We start from the raw sequence: 15,230 nt of genomic DNA, 5'->3' as shown, positions 1-15,230 counted from the left end.
AGGTTTATAGAGTTTAAATAAAGAGAGAAAATATTCAAAGTTGTTAGAAAGAAAATTTGAAATCTTGGGGTTGATGGTTGGATTTCAACTATTTATATTTGAGAAGGAAAAGTCTACAAAAGTCTTAAAATTAAAAAGTCTACAAAAGTTCATAACTTTTTGAATACCACATGACTTTTAAAGACTCTTTAAAAGTCTTAATCGAATACCGCACGACTTTTAAAGACTCTTTAAAAATCTTGATTGAATACCGCCTGACTTTTAAAGACTCTTTAAAAGTTTGAATTGAATACCTCCAAACTTTTAAAGTTCATAAAAGTCTTTAAAACTCTATGAAAGTCATGATTGAATCCACCCCCCTAAATGAGGTGTCATTCAATTTTTATAAGATTTAGAGCAATCTCAATCGTAGCAATTTTTTCTCCAATATTTTGTAAGTCTTAACATCCACCTTAGCATCTATTATTTTGCTCAATCTCAAAAACATTTATTCCCAATAGTTTAAACCCAATGCACCAATTTATAAAAACTATATTCTAATTATTTATTTATTTGTTATCATTCTAAATATTATAATTGTAATTATAGTTATTATTTATGTTTAAATTAAATATGTCAAAAAGAAATTTGAAAGCAAATATTTCGAAATTTAATTCAGTTGATAATTATAAAATTTAAATTCAAATAATATGTTATTGAAAAATTTTAAAAGAAAAAAAAAAAAAAAAAAAAAAAACAATGCGCTAACTGGTGGCCACTCCAAACCACCCAATGGGCGCATGCGTGAGCTTAAGCACGATTATACCTTCCCCTCCTCGAAAAAACAAACTTCACTTAATTTGAAGGCTAAAAACTCTCTAAAATCTCATTCTCCCATCAATAGAAATTACTAAAGCATCAAGGGGTCGTTTACTAACTGAAAAATGAAGAATTTTCAAAAAAAAAAAAGAAGAAATTGAGAAGTGAAAAAATGAAAAAATGGAAAACTGGTTTACTAAAATCATCCTTCCAATTGTCCAACTCTTCTCCATTTTCCAAGTCTATGTATAATTTTGGAGAAATCCAATTTTGACTTCTCCAAATGGAGAAATTGGAGGAGATGCGGGTGAACAGTGAGTAAGAGTGGAAGGTCGAGCATTCAATTCTTGCTATACACACATTACTAAGTAGTTTTGTTTCCTTCTTTCCTTTCCTTTCATCATTTCCTTTCCTTTCCTTCTTTTCCTTTGCTTTCGTTTAACTTATTTAATACTTTTGATTTAAAATTCAAACTACTTTGTTTTACCTACATATAATTAATAGAAATCTTTTAGGAATTTTGAGTTTTAAAGTTTAATATACATATATATATATATATATATATATATATATATATATATATATATATGTATGAGTTAATACCATTTGAGGTCCTCCGAGTATAGTGATTTTGCCACGTTTAGTCTTAAACTTTCAAATCGACCATTTGTGGTCCTTCGACTTTCAAATTTAACCATTTGTGGTCCAAATTAACCACCAATGGTCCTTCAATTATTAAATTTTGACCAACCATGGTCCTTTTAAGAGGACTACCACTGGTTAAATTTCGAAACTTGAAGGACCATGAGTGGTTAACTTGGACTATGAATGGTTAAATTTGAAACTCGAAGGACTACAAATGGTCAATTTGAAAGTTTAGGACTAAACGTGGCAAATCCACTATAATCGGAGGACCTCAAATGGTATTAACTCATATATATATATATATATATATATATATATATATATATATATATATATATATATATATATATATATATATATATATATATATATTATGGCTCGACGAGTCACGAGCCTAGAATATCTAGACTCGGCTCGAGCTCGATACCGAACTCAAGCGCGAGCGACTCGACTTATTTACACTCCTACCTCCAACTAATGAATTTTAAGTTAAAATGGTAATTCGTTAAATTTGGTGTTAAGTAAGTGTTAAAATAAATAATAAAAAGAACATTTTCTATTTTTCTATTGTTTGTTGTTTGGAGCTTTGACCTGCCCATTACACTCCTAAATTAGTGAAAACATTTTCCCCAAGCGAAAATCACAATTTGGGAAGGAAGGGAAAAATCGCAATTAGCTAGGAAGCGACATGTAACTTCCTAGAAATTGAGCATGCCCATATCACTTAAAGATCATGTTAATCGCACTCAAATGAATTACAATTGATTATTCGGTTAATAATATTTTCAATGTTTCATCCCAAATAGTACGATATAGGAGGAAATTGTGATTAATATAAAATGTCATGTAAAAATTAGAAAAATATATCAATTGCATATATTTTACTTGTTTAATGGTTAATTGTATACTTTATAAGTTCAATGACTCAATTGTATAGAAGCGATAAGTTTTTTTTTTTTTTTTTTTTTTTTTTTTGGGAAGCACAAAGAGTCCATATACTACTAGAACTCATGATTTTTCATTTGGAAGAGCAACCACTAAACCACAAGGTTATTGGCCACACCTAGCCATAATGATTGCTATGTAGACCATAAATAAAAAGTACTCCGTACATTTTTAATATAATAAAAATATATTATTTGAGTACTAAAAGTACATTATTTATATATATATTATAAAATAATACTTTAGTATATTAAAAATGTACATGATATTCATCGTCCACACAGCTATGTAGACCATGGTCCACACAATAATTTGCTTATCACAATGAGTTGTCATTTGGTCTCTATAAGATTTAGATCAACCTTAACACTTGTAGCTTTTTCTCTAATTTTTTTGTAGGCCTTCACATCTATTATTCCGTTCAATCTCAAAAACATTTCTTCTCCAATAGTTTAGGTTTTTCTAAATTTTTTTTATAATCCCACCAATTTAAAAAAATCATATTAAAATTATTTCATTATTTAAATAAATACATTGCATAAAATTTTAAAAATTTAATAACAAAATTAAATAACATGAACTCTGGGATTCGAACTTATATATTGCATTTTGCATTGAAATTACTCAATAATTATGTTTATCACTTTTGACATAAAAAGCCCACACTTTACAGTTTAGACAATTAGATGGTTAGGAATCATTTTGAAGATTCAAACATCGAAAACGAAAGGAATTAATAACAATCATAAATTTATAATAAACTTGGTCAACCATGATTAAATGATGTATTAATAATATATAGTCAATAAATTACAAATTAAACTAACGTGCTAGCTACAACATTTCATTTCACTTGGACAATTCTAGCCGTACTGCGTGACATTAAATACCATTTAATATTATTAGTCATGCGTGATAAACATGCCTGCAATCCAAACCACTCAATTTAGCTAATTACTCTTTTTTGTTTGAATTAAAATTATTAGAATAAGTGAGGGCTTGTTAGATAACAAATTCGGTTCTCTGTGAAAATTAAGTATAAATATTTTTGATTTGATCTAATAGGTGAATTTTACTCATAATTTGTATGTTTTTATTTTTATTTTTATTGGCAATAATGACTTTGAGATCATATGCTTAGTTTTCTAAACATGGGTGCAGTTGGACAACTAATCTATACTTTGAAAATTTTGGGGGTAGGAAGTGTAGATCCCATATATTATAGAAGGAGTTAATACCCAAAATCGTCCTCGACTATAGTGGTTTTTCTCAATTTCGTCCTAAACGACTTTGGTGACCTAATATCGTCCCAGACTTTTGTGTTTCGCTCAATTTAGTTCTAGACTTTTGTGTTTTTACTCAATTTAGTCCCTCATTTGTTATTCTGTCCATTTGGTGTTAAATAAATAGACAATTCAGTAATTTTAATATTGGCATATCTTTACTCATAGACATATGAACTGCGAAATCTTTTTTTTTTTTTACGAATTACTCCCAGAATTACTCCTAAAACTGCGAATATAAAATTTGATTTGCAGGTCCGGGAGTAATTCTGGGTGTAATTCGTACAAGAAAGAGGAATTCCGCACTTCACAAGTTGAAAGTAAAGAGAGATCAATATTGACATTACTGAATTGTCCCTTAATTTAACACCAATTTGACGGAATAACAAATGGAGGACTAAATTGAGCGAAACACAAAAGTCTGGGACGATATTAGGTCACCAAAGTCGTTTAGGAACCACTATAGTCGAGGACGATTTTGGGTATTAACTCATTATAGAAGTTACATTTAGAAAATAGGGATTGAAAACTATTATTTTTCATTATTAAATTAACTCTTATCTTCTATAATAAAGAAACATATTTATTTGTATTGACAGCTTAGCTTGTAGAATAGTTTATCCAATCATCATACTTTAGTAAAGGGTTTATGCATAATAAAATACAAAAAAAAAAAAAAAAGAATTTATGAATTGGATGCATTATAATTTAGTAAAGAATTCACATGATTGATAAGGGTTATAGAACATTTTAATTGAATCAATAATTCAAAATCTAGGAGATAAGTCCAAGGACCCAAACATTTTCATATACCCGATTAATTGACGGGTCTAAGGCCATCCACATTTATGGATATTTCACATTTTATAAGAAATAACTAGCCAACTTGGCAGAGAGAGAAACATGAGAGAGAAGAATGAGGTCCCCTCTACAAGAGACAAAATATTGGCAGGACGTGGGTCCCAACTTGACAGTGAGGCAGCCGCATCAGAAGCTTGTGAGTGTCACAAGTGCACCCAGCGGGCGCGTGCAGTGCATGCGCTCGCTGGACGCGTCAGGCGCACTGACAGCACGCCTGACAGGCTAACAGTGACCTTTTAAAAAAATCAAATTTGTTTTATTTTTTTCTCTTCTCTCATACTTTCTCTTTCCTAATCACACTTACAAAAACTCATCAAAAACCGCAACGGAAATAAACTACTATTGATGCTCTAACTAGCTCCAAGAGATTGGTCGGTACACATAGGATTCGTAGGCTTGGGGGGCCACTTGATAGGCTTGACGGAAAGCATGGGTCAATTGCGTGTTTCCCTCTCTCAATGAAAGTGGCCCACATTAGCCCCACTTGTCACCAGTAGTCACGTCGGTGATCAACACCTTAGTATATATAACGCATTACTGTCGGGTTATAGATAAGATCTGATTCACTATTATTTACTACAATAAGCTTTTGCTTTTGCAAACACTACAATCAGTCAGCCTGCTCTTGACCTCTCCAAATCGACGGATAAAATAATATCAAGTCCATTTATATTCAATCAATTAATACATTCTCATCTCCTAATCTATACTCTTAATAGTGTAATCCTAAACCCCTACACTACCTAATTTGCATTACCTAAGGAGAAGAAAATCTTTGAAATGATGAGGTAGGATGGGCACCATTACTCAAGGTCAAGTCTTTATTTTCCATTAAAACATTCCAATTAACCCAAACACGCCCCAACTCCCTCTCCAGCCTACACTGTATATCTGTGTATACAAATTGAAATTCCAGAGAAGCCCATTGAACATCCCTTATTTACACTCATTGCCATCCAATCACTCCAATCGACTGCTGAATATACTGAGATTCGTTCCCTCTCCGTGTCTGCGCGTCTGGGTCGACGAGGGATTGAGCTGAAGAAGAAGAAGAAGAAGGGAGATGGATAGTTTCAAGCTTCAAGTCGTTCAACTGCTTTCCGGGTTGACTTGAGAGAGACAGAGAGAAAGAAAGGAGGGGACGCTTGAAGCTGTGGCGTGCTCATGGCAAAGCGCGTCTTCGAAGTCTGGAAAGGGAGCAATGTGAGGATTGTCTGCGCATGTTCTTTCTTTTTTGTTGTGGTTGAGATTTTGTTTGTTTACTTGGTTTTGTCGTCTGGGTATGCTTTGAATTTCGCTAATTTTGGGTTAATTTTAGTGCGTCTCGTTTGATTTCTGGATTGGTTCCTGCTGCCAAGTATCTTCTTGCTATCGTTTTGTGGATGCTGGACTTAACTAGATTCATTATGAGCCTTGAGCTTGCTGTTATCATATCTTTCCAAATGAATTAAACTCAAGTTAGTTTGGGCCGATTTCTTGCCCACAATCTAAACCAACTGAGCTGATTTCTTACTTATATTACCAGTTGCCACTTAGTTTGAGGTGTAGTACAGATATATAATATTTGGCTCTTTTATATGTATGTCATCTCTTTTGGAGTTTTGGTGGATGATGGAGGAAGGTTGCAGGTGAAATTTTATTATGGTGTTGTGTTTTCTTGACTGTGTATTGGGGCAATTCTTTTCTCTAACATTTTGCTATTTGGAATAATTTGTGATTGCTAGGACACTATTTTTGTTGAGCTCTCTGCATTTTCAATAATTAAATTATGTATTGCGAGCGATTAGTTCAAAGATGCAAGGTTGGTTATAGTGTGATTGCAACTTCTATGAAACTGTTGAGTGATTAGAATGGTGAAGTTTTAATTTTGAGGTGCTTGATACGTTTTTGTAACGTGTTGTTTGTATCTTGTGCAGAAGTTCTTTCTTGGTGGAAGGTTGATATTTGGGCCTGATGCGAGGTCGTTGCTTGTATCTTTTCTCTTAATCACGGTACCTGTCATTATTTTTTGTGTCTTTGTTGCAAGACATCTTCGCCATCAGTTTTCACCACATAACGCTGGATATGCAATTTTGGGGGTAGCAATTGCCTTTACCATTCATGTAAGTCCGACTATTAATTATTTGGAATTAACTATAACATGTTGTGTGCGTTTGTTTTTGTCGTTCATTGTGTGTATGGACTGTGTAGTTTTCGTGATGCTTATACATCCTAAGATAATTTCTTGTATTGAATTTGGCCGATTTTTCTTTTTTGCTCACTAGTAACATGATATTGGATTCATCTGACATTCTTCCAGACTTTCACCTCTATGACCAGTTGAGCTACCCATGCGGGCAAACCTTAGAGTAAGCTAAGTGTAGCCTAGGGGATTCGAACCCAAGACCTCCCCTATCCAATTACGCTGTGGCTTAGATGATAATTATTTTTATTTTTATTTTTATTTGTAGGTATTGGCTCTACTTCTGCTTACATCAGCTCGGGATCCTGGCATTGTTCCACGCAATTCGCATCCACCTGAGGAAGAGCTTCGCTATGACACCTCAGCATCAGCAGAGATCGGTGGAAGGCAAACTCCAAGCCTTCAATTCCCTCGAATAAAGGATGTAATTGTTAATGGAATGACTGTCAAGGTAAAATACTGTGATACCTGCATGCTCTATCGGCCTCCTCGCTGCTCTCACTGCTCCATCTGCAACAATTGTGTTGAGCGTTTCGATCATCACTGCCCATGGGTTGGCCAATGCATAGGATTGGTATGTGTGTGGCATGACATTCAGAAACTTCACGTTTCTTTGATTTTCGTAATTTTTTTTTTGTTTGTTTTGTTGTTTACATCTATTTGTGTGCACGTAAAGTTCCATCTAGCAACTTGTTAATTTCCCGTTTTGATTATGCAGCGAAACTACCGTTTCTTCTTTTGTTTCGTTTCATCTGCAATGCTTCTCTGCATCTATGTTTTTGCCATCAGCGCTTACTACATTAAGGTTCTGATGCACGATAACCAGAGCACAGTATGGAAGGCGATGAAAGAATCCCCGGCATCCGTTATTCTAATGGCTTATTGTTTTATTTCCTTGTGGTTTGTTGGTGGACTCACCGGTTTTCACTTGTACCTCATCAGCACAAATCAGGTCAGTAATTTTTCTCCCAGTTTTCTTGATCGTAGGATTTGTCTCAGTTTTTATAATCAGTAAATTTAGTTGAAGATCCCTCGAGTGTTGCAAATAGATAATGCTGAGATGCCCAGCGTGGCTACTTGTTATTTAATGAGCTCGTCTTCTAAATTGCAGACAACCTATGAAAATTTCCGGTATGGAGGTAGCAGAAGACACAACGTTTATGACCGAGGTTGTTTGAATAACTTCTTTGAAGTATTTTGCACAAAAGTAAAGCCTTCACGAAACAACTTCCGAGCTTTCGTACAAGAGGTGCCACAAAGACCGTCTATGCCCACAGCTCGGGAGGTCGACTACGAGGAAATGGGCGAGGATCGACGTGCAAAAGTAGAGGACGATCTAGACTTTGGCGGGGACCTTTTAAAGATCTCGCAGCGTCATAATATTGGAGATATTGAAGCAGACATTCGTAGCCGAGGGAGTGATCGTGATGGGCCCCACAATAACTCTTCGGACGCTGATTCTGTTCTCAACTCAGATAGGCGGCCCGCAACCGCCACCCAGTCGGACACACGGCAATCGAGTTGGGGAAGAAGCGGGAGTTTGGAAATCGCGCAGGATGGTGTTAATAGGAACTCGGATTTTCACTGAGGGCAAAGGGGGAAGCGTATATCGATGAGAAGTATCGTTTTTGGTGTATGGTTTTGAAGGAAATGTGGCATTGATAGGACTCAAGTTCACTGATATGGAATCAAATCTTACTTTTAGGGTACACTGTGTGCTATAATTTTCTTTCATCATTTTCCCTGAACTTCACAGTAGCTGTTATATATTTGTTTGCTTGAGGAGCCATGAATAGGGTATGCATGCATGGTTGTAATAGATTAGAATGGCAGCATTTATACTTTTCTTGAACTTCATTTTCTGGTGTTCATGCCTGGTTGATTTGTGGAACTGTCTCTTTTACAGATTGATTTTTTTGAAGGGTAATGGAATCTCAAGTCTTAAGCTTGTGTTTATTGTTAGTAATTTGAGGAACCCATACAATTTATGTAACAAGATGGCAAAAGAATGGGGTGACACCAGATGTGTTGGTCGGTAGTTGGTTCGGTAATTATAAAGTTTCAAATTTCTTACATATAGTGGTGAATAATGTTGTAGAAGGTGTAGTCGGGCCACTCGGGTGCGGGGAGTACCTAGGCAGATGAATAATTGTAAGAATAAAACGGCAGTGGAATATGGAAGAAGAGCAGTCGAGCAGGTGACGACGTATATGCGAGGGAATTAAAGAAAAAATCACTTGGCCCAATTGGCACCCTGCTGGGTTAAGTTGGGCATCGAGGCCGCCTAGTCGGTTGACCAACTAAAAGCTGTGCTAGGGTTGAAATCCTCTTGACCTAGGGGTGAATGGGTGCCTAGATCAATTTTTACAATACTAAGGGAGAGCAATATATCACATAACCGCTAGAAAATCGAGAATCAAATTGATTGAAAATTTTGATTTTCGATCGATTTTGGTTATTGATTTTAAATTTCAATTATTTGGTATTTCGGTTGCCTAACAATTATTTGTCTTTGATTTCCGTCAGTGATATATTATTTACTTTCGATGATAGATAATTGGCATTAAAAATGATATGTAAATATCTCACACACATGGAATAATAGGATATTGGGAGAAGTCGAGAAGAGAATAATTATAGGATATTAAGATTTTTTAGTCAAAAATTGACCTTATAAATGGTTTATTTTAGACTTTTTGAAGTGTAATTATCAATTGGGGATTGGATTTGAAATTTTGTAATTTTGCATATGTGGGATTTTTAGCTATTAATTTAATAATATTGTTCTATTTTTTTAATAATCATAACCAACTAAAATCGGCATTTGATGTTTTGGATGGTTATATTATTTATTTTGGTCAATTATAAAGGTAAAAATTATTGATCATTTTTTAAATTTTTAGTTAGTTATGTAATTAATCGACTGTTTGCTTACCCTTAATTATATATTGACTTTCGTCAGAGTGCACTATTATATTTTCGATAATATTTTTTGTAATGAAAAATACCAATACATTTTCAAGTTAATAATTTTTTTTGTTAAAAATTAACCTATTGACTTCAGGTAACTAATTTAAAAAATTACTTTTTAAACTCCAATTTTATTATGTCTATAAAAAAAAAAAAAAAAAAAAAAAAAAAGCTCTTCAAAATTCTTCGCGGAACATGTATGCCAAAAATTATACAGCTCCAAAACGGCGACGTTTTGGGGATGTAATATATATATAATTTTTTTAATTTTATTTTTCTTATTTTACAGTTTAGATCGCAGATAGAACGCAAGCTAGTAGCCTCTCTTTCATCGCTTCTCGCTACTTCTCCCGTTCCTGCCTACCGGAGTTCCGGAGTACCGGCGTTCGCCTCGCCGCCTTACCGGTCAGAAAACCGCCTCAGTGCCTCTCGTCTCCTCTCAATACTAGGTTCCTATTTTTTCCTTAATTTCTCTAATTTTATTTTTGCCCTACTACGGCCTCTGAGGGTGGGGGATTAAGCGCGGAGAAGGGAGAAGTCGTAAGCTTTACCAGGTTCTCCAGATTCTAAAGCATGAAGCGCAGTTACTCAGAATCTCCATCTTCTAGCTCCTTTGGACCTCCTTCGTCTAAATTTAAACACAACCCACCAGGTGATTGTCAATTTGTTCGCAGGTGTGAGTTTACGGTATACATGTGCGCATTGTTTGCGTCCGCGATCAGTTTATTCACTTGTGAACTTGAGCTGGGGGGAATTCTTACTTCAATTAATCTTTAGCTGCTAAGCATTTATGTTGAATTGGAGTAATTCCGGGATTTTGTTTTGCATTATGAGGTAATCACTAAATTGACACTCATTGAATCTGGTTTTGCTCTAAAGATTGCAACTTGGATGAGAAAATTAGCTTCGTTTTGACAAAATAAGTAAGTGGATTGGTTGGAACTCCCTAGTGTCTCAGTATGAAAGTAGGTGATGTTAAGCCCATGGGGGATCTTATTAATTAAGACCATTCTGTTTTTGTTTATCATTGTGCCTGAGTGATATGGTTTTTGCATAAACTTTGCAGCTTTAGATACTTGATTTTGAATTAAATGATTTCTGCAGGTATTCTACTTAGAGAAACTGTGTTTATTTGGGTTTGGAAATTCAAGTGTATCTGTATTGTGATTAGGTGACTCTGAGTTTTTGGAGGATGAGAGTACAAAAATCTTTGCCAGGAAGGTTGCTGACCATTATAGTGCTAGGACCAACCAAACACTTGAAGAGCGGGAAGCAAGCCCCATTATCCATTTAAAGAAACTTAACAACTGGGTATGCATTTTGTTTTGGAAACATATATATGGATAAATAGATATGTTACTTGCCTATAGCTGGTGAGTTTGTTACGTTAGTGGATCATCAAGCAGTGGATATGATTCCTTAGTTTTAATTCATCTGTAGTTTGCTTTTTTAACCAGATCAAAAGTGTCTTAATTCAACTTTACACCAAAAGAGGGGATGTAGTTCTTGATCTTGCTTGTGGAAAGGTATTTTTATACTTGGTATTCCTAAATATTTGACGCTGTATATGCTGTCATGTATACTGCCTATATTACTCTATCACTGCTTGGCACAATCTCTTATTTTTCTTTTTATATTTTAACTAGGGCGGTGATCTTATTAAGTGGGATAAGGCAAAGATTTCATATTATGTTGGCATTGATATTGCTGAAGGCTCAGTAAGTGGCTATCCACTAAATTGCATGTTCAAGTTGTGTTTTGGTGCCAAATCAACATATGCATCTCTATTGTTAATCATGTGTAAAAGGTTTTGGTGCCACATAAAGTATCACATTGCGGGATGTGGTTTACAAGAAGACACGGACAAACCTCTTACTATTTCCCTTACTGTGATTATTCATTAGTGTCTGAATAATCTTAATCCAATGATCACAATCTGTATGATGGAGAATCTGGAATGATTTCTGCCACTAGTTTTAAGTAAAGCTTGAATGCTAAATAGTTTGTTGTCATGAAATGGATTAAATGATCAAGGGATTATATGACTATACTTTATATTTTAGAACCCTCCATACTGCTAGTCCTTTCTTAAGTGTTTACTCCTTCAAGTTCATATCATTTCCATCCAAGGTTTTCCAGACAATTCCAGTCAGTTACAATCTTCTAATAAGATTTCTTCTAATCTTTTCTATACATGGTTCCACATCCTGTAAGGGTTTTTGTCATTGGTAAGCCTCATGTCGAGAATCTAGTGTTCTGTAACATCTGAACTACCTTATGTGCCATTTTAATGATGCTTATGTTATGCTTAGTGCCCTTAATACCATGTTGATCATTAAATGCAGATTGAGGATTGCCGTACACGCTATAATGGTGAGGCAGACCATCATCAAAGACGGAAAAAGTTCTCTTTTCCAGCTAGGCTTATATGTGGAGATTGTTTTGAGGTAAATCAATACAATTGAACTACTTTTTTATGGATATTTCTATCCGTCTCTCATTTTATCCCCTACTAATCTGTATTCTATATGTGTCAAAGTTATATGGTTAAGATAATGTTCGTTTTGTTTTACATGCATTTTATCAATGCCATTAGATGCTATAAGAATTTAAATTAATCTCATGATGACTGATGCTAACCATTTGATTTGTTCATCTTATTTTGAGTTTCAGGTTCAGTTGGATAGAGCTTTGGCAGATGATATGCCTTTTGACGTTATTAGCTGCCAGGTTGGTTAATCTCCTGCAAACTGTGGGGCTACTAGTTCTTAAATTAGAGTGTTCTTATTGATAAGGGAGTGTGGTCGTAACTCTCATCACAAACAATTATAACCAATTAGTTATTGTCTGGTGTATGTGGCTAGCATTGTGTCATTATTGTGACTTCTTAGCAATCAAGAATTTTATACCGTGATGCTTAGATAAACAACAAGGGTGATCTCCTTCAAGTTTTGGGGATTTCATCTTATAAAGTCTGGATTTGTTGATGCAATCCTATCCTATCTATACATTGCTTTAAACGCTTTCATTTAGTGCAATGGGTGATAAAAATATTTGCAATTCTTCAAGTTTAGCAAGTTTCTTTTATGAAACTTACAAAAATTAATTGTTTGCAGTTTGCCATGCATTACTCATGGTCCACTGAAGCACGTGCACGACGTGCCTTGGCTAATGTATCTGCTTTACTTCGACCTGGAGGCATCTTCATTGGAACAATGCCAGATGCCAATGTCATAATCAAAAAGCTTAGAGAAGGTTGTAATTTTACTACTAATTGCTGTATTATCTTTATGCTCTCAACTAAAAGTTAAAAATGCTAAGAAGTTTTTTGTTCTGGTGGTTTATATATTCTATCCTTTCTTCACATGCTTTTTCATTTTAGATCTACAATTGATAATTGTATGTACTGGAATTCTTTAAATCTAGTCGTAAAGGGAGTCGTTTTTGTTGCCAAAGAGATATCAATTGACAGTTGAGTTTTACATGTATTGGAATGTGCAGCTAAAGGGCTAGGTTTTGGTAATAGCGTGTACTCAATAGAGTTTAGTGAAGAATATTCTGAAAAGGTAAGTCCATCATAATTTGCAAAGTGCAATTTTGTAGAAACTTCAGTGCTGTATGTAAGAGAATTGATAAGCTACACCTTATAATCTATTGTCATACAGAAATTCAGACCGTCTAACCCTTTTGGCATCAAATACAAGTTCCATTTGCAGGTTTGCCTTTAATTTTATTTTTTACTGGTATTATGGCCTGTGCCTCCATGCTTTTTCATCATTTTATTGTTCCTTAATTCAAAATTATGAGCCATTTTGCATCCTTACAATGAATTAAAATCAAACACAGAGAACATAACAGAAGTTTAATTCTGCAGGACGCAGTTGACTGTCCTGAATGGATTGTCCCTTTCCATGTCTTCAAGGAAATAGCAGAAGAGGTTAAATTCTACTCCATATGGTTTTGCTTCTTTCATTGTGTTTGTTGTCGTAATTAAATAAGAATTATTTATGATTCTTCATAGGTCCTTTGGTTTGTAGGGAAGAGTCCAATAATTCTATTGAACTAAACAAAACAAGAACGATAATATCTAGAGTAAAAAGTATGCTACCATATGAAAGTGAATGTTTTTTATAACTGGGATGTACTGTAATTCAATGCAGAAATGATACATAGTTCATATGGAAAAATTAACGGGTGTAGTGCTGCATTGGGATCCTGATGAGTGATAAGAGATGGGAACTAAAAGAACTGCTTGTGTTATTTCATATTGGTTATATTTGAAATATATTTTGGGTGTCGTTTCACTGTTATGACAGCTCTTTTTGATGTGCAGTATGATTTGGAGCTAGTGTTTGCGAAAAACTCGCATGCATTTGTTGTTGAATATATGAAGAAGCCAGAATTTATTGAGCTCATGCGCAGGCTTGGTGCGTTGGGCGATGGAAACCAAGACCAGAGTAAGTCTCAGAAATTCCAATTCTAATGATTGTTGCTGTCGTCGTTTTATATTCACTTTAATGCCCCACTTCTCTCTTTCCCTCTTACCATAACATGGTGTTTAACATTCAATATTCTTGTTTGGTTACATACTCGGCTATGTTACTGAAATCTTATTTGCTCATATTTTACTGCATTGGCTTTACATAGGTACGCTTTCACCAGATGAATGGGATGCTGCCTACTTATACCTGTCATATGTCTTGAGGAAGGCAAGTCTCGTGAACAAAATACTCAATTTTAAATGCTCGTACTCTTCCATTCATAGCCTTAGAATTCATTGGATTGGATATTGTTGGGTGGGGGCTGGTGAAAGGCCAAGTCCAGCAATTGGTGGCTAGAGGCCGGTGAAGGGCCAAGTCCAGCACCCTGCCTCTCGAAAATGTGGTGGCAGTGTATAAAGAAATAAAGTTGTGCCTATAGGTTTTGGCATAGTGGTAAGCAATTGATTCTAACATATATTTATATGTGTTTTTCTTTGTAGCGAGGGCAACCGGACCAGAGACCAGCGAATCCAAAACGAGACAAAGGTAAGATGCAATTGTCAAAGGAGGACATCACGTATATCAGCGGTGGAATATAGTGCATAATCCGATCAGCAACAAGCCGTGAGGCAGACAGTATGGCAAAAAACCTTTTTCCACACGAGGAAACAACAAAGAGCGCCACAGAATCACAGCCGCTGTCTTGTTTCCATTTCGTGTTCTCTTTATAAAGGCTTAGACAAACTCGCTTACAAATTTTGTAGAACATTAATAACGGCGCAGAATTCTCTGGTGCAGTGAAGATGGTGGCTGTTTCTTGTGAAAGGGTATGTTGCCATTGCTTATATTACATTCAAAGAGATTTGCGTAATTCTCCCCACCCCATGGCGTATACACAGGAAACATTATACTTAAACATGCTGTCTGAATCTGTACTTTTTCCCCAAGAATCTGATCCCTTCTTCTCCCTCCAAACCTCGTGTTCTTGAGTGAAACTGTATACTTGAACTGCCATCGTAATCGTTCTTGAATTAGCTCATTTTTTTCTCCAAAAGATCGAAACTA

General features: G+C 35.1%; 2 protein-coding genes across 2 annotated transcripts; both read left to right on the top strand.

Annotated features, from left to right (window-relative positions):
• The first annotated feature begins 5,459 nt into the window (after positions 1-5,459).
• Positions 5,460-8,672, top strand: LOC109149779 (protein S-acyltransferase 8-like). Its single transcript, XM_019297762.1, has 5 exons — positions 5,460-5,735; positions 6,449-6,634; positions 6,983-7,288; positions 7,433-7,666; positions 7,826-8,672. The coding sequence occupies exons 1-5, from the start codon at positions 5,697-5,699 to the stop codon at positions 8,300-8,302; spliced, it is 1,242 nt and encodes a 413-aa protein (XP_019153307.1). The 5' UTR covers positions 5,460-5,696; the 3' UTR covers positions 8,303-8,672.
• A 1,299-nt stretch (positions 8,673-9,971) lies between these two features.
• On the top strand, positions 9,972-15,230 carry LOC109149801 (mRNA cap guanine-N7 methyltransferase 1). Its single transcript, XM_019297803.1, has 13 exons — positions 9,972-10,336; positions 10,856-10,995; positions 11,142-11,210; positions 11,331-11,402; positions 12,030-12,131; positions 12,358-12,414; positions 12,801-12,939; positions 13,186-13,250; positions 13,350-13,400; positions 13,559-13,621; positions 14,018-14,141; positions 14,332-14,393; positions 14,666-15,230. The coding sequence occupies exons 1-13, from the start codon at positions 10,258-10,260 to the stop codon at positions 14,762-14,764; spliced, it is 1,122 nt and encodes a 373-aa protein (XP_019153348.1). The 5' UTR covers positions 9,972-10,257; the 3' UTR covers positions 14,765-15,230.

The sequence above is a fragment of the Ipomoea nil genome, unplaced genomic scaffold (assembly GCF_001879475.1).
Source record: "Ipomoea nil cultivar Tokyo-kokei standard unplaced genomic scaffold, Asagao_1.1 scaffold2159, whole genome shotgun sequence".
Taxonomy (NCBI): Eukaryota; Viridiplantae; Streptophyta; class Magnoliopsida; order Solanales; family Convolvulaceae; genus Ipomoea; species Ipomoea nil.
Note: the sequence above shows the minus strand (reverse complement) of the source record. Positions and strands in the feature narration are given on the sequence as shown.

Excerpts from the sequence above, each read along its gene's own strand:
- LOC109149779 (XM_019297762.1), top strand. The coding sequence starts at position 5,697 with ATGGCAAAGCGCGTCTTCGAAGTCTGGAAAGGGAGCAAT. Across the intron at positions 5,736-6,448 it reads AAGTCTGGAAAGGGAGCAAT|AAGTTCTTTCTTGGTGGAAG; the intron begins GTGAGGATTGTC and ends TATCTTGTGCAG. Across the intron at positions 7,667-7,825 it reads ACCTCATCAGCACAAATCAG|ACAACCTATGAAAATTTCCG; the intron begins GTCAGTAATTTT and ends TCTAAATTGCAG.
- LOC109149801 (XM_019297803.1), top strand. The coding sequence starts at position 10,258 with ATGAAGCGCAGTTACTCAGAATCTCCATCTTCTAGCTCCTTTGGACCT. Across the intron at positions 12,940-13,185 it reads AATCAAAAAGCTTAGAGAAG|CTAAAGGGCTAGGTTTTGGT; the intron begins GTTGTAATTTTA and ends TGGAATGTGCAG. Across the intron at positions 13,401-13,558 it reads AATACAAGTTCCATTTGCAG|GACGCAGTTGACTGTCCTGA; the intron begins GTTTGCCTTTAA and ends TTAATTCTGCAG.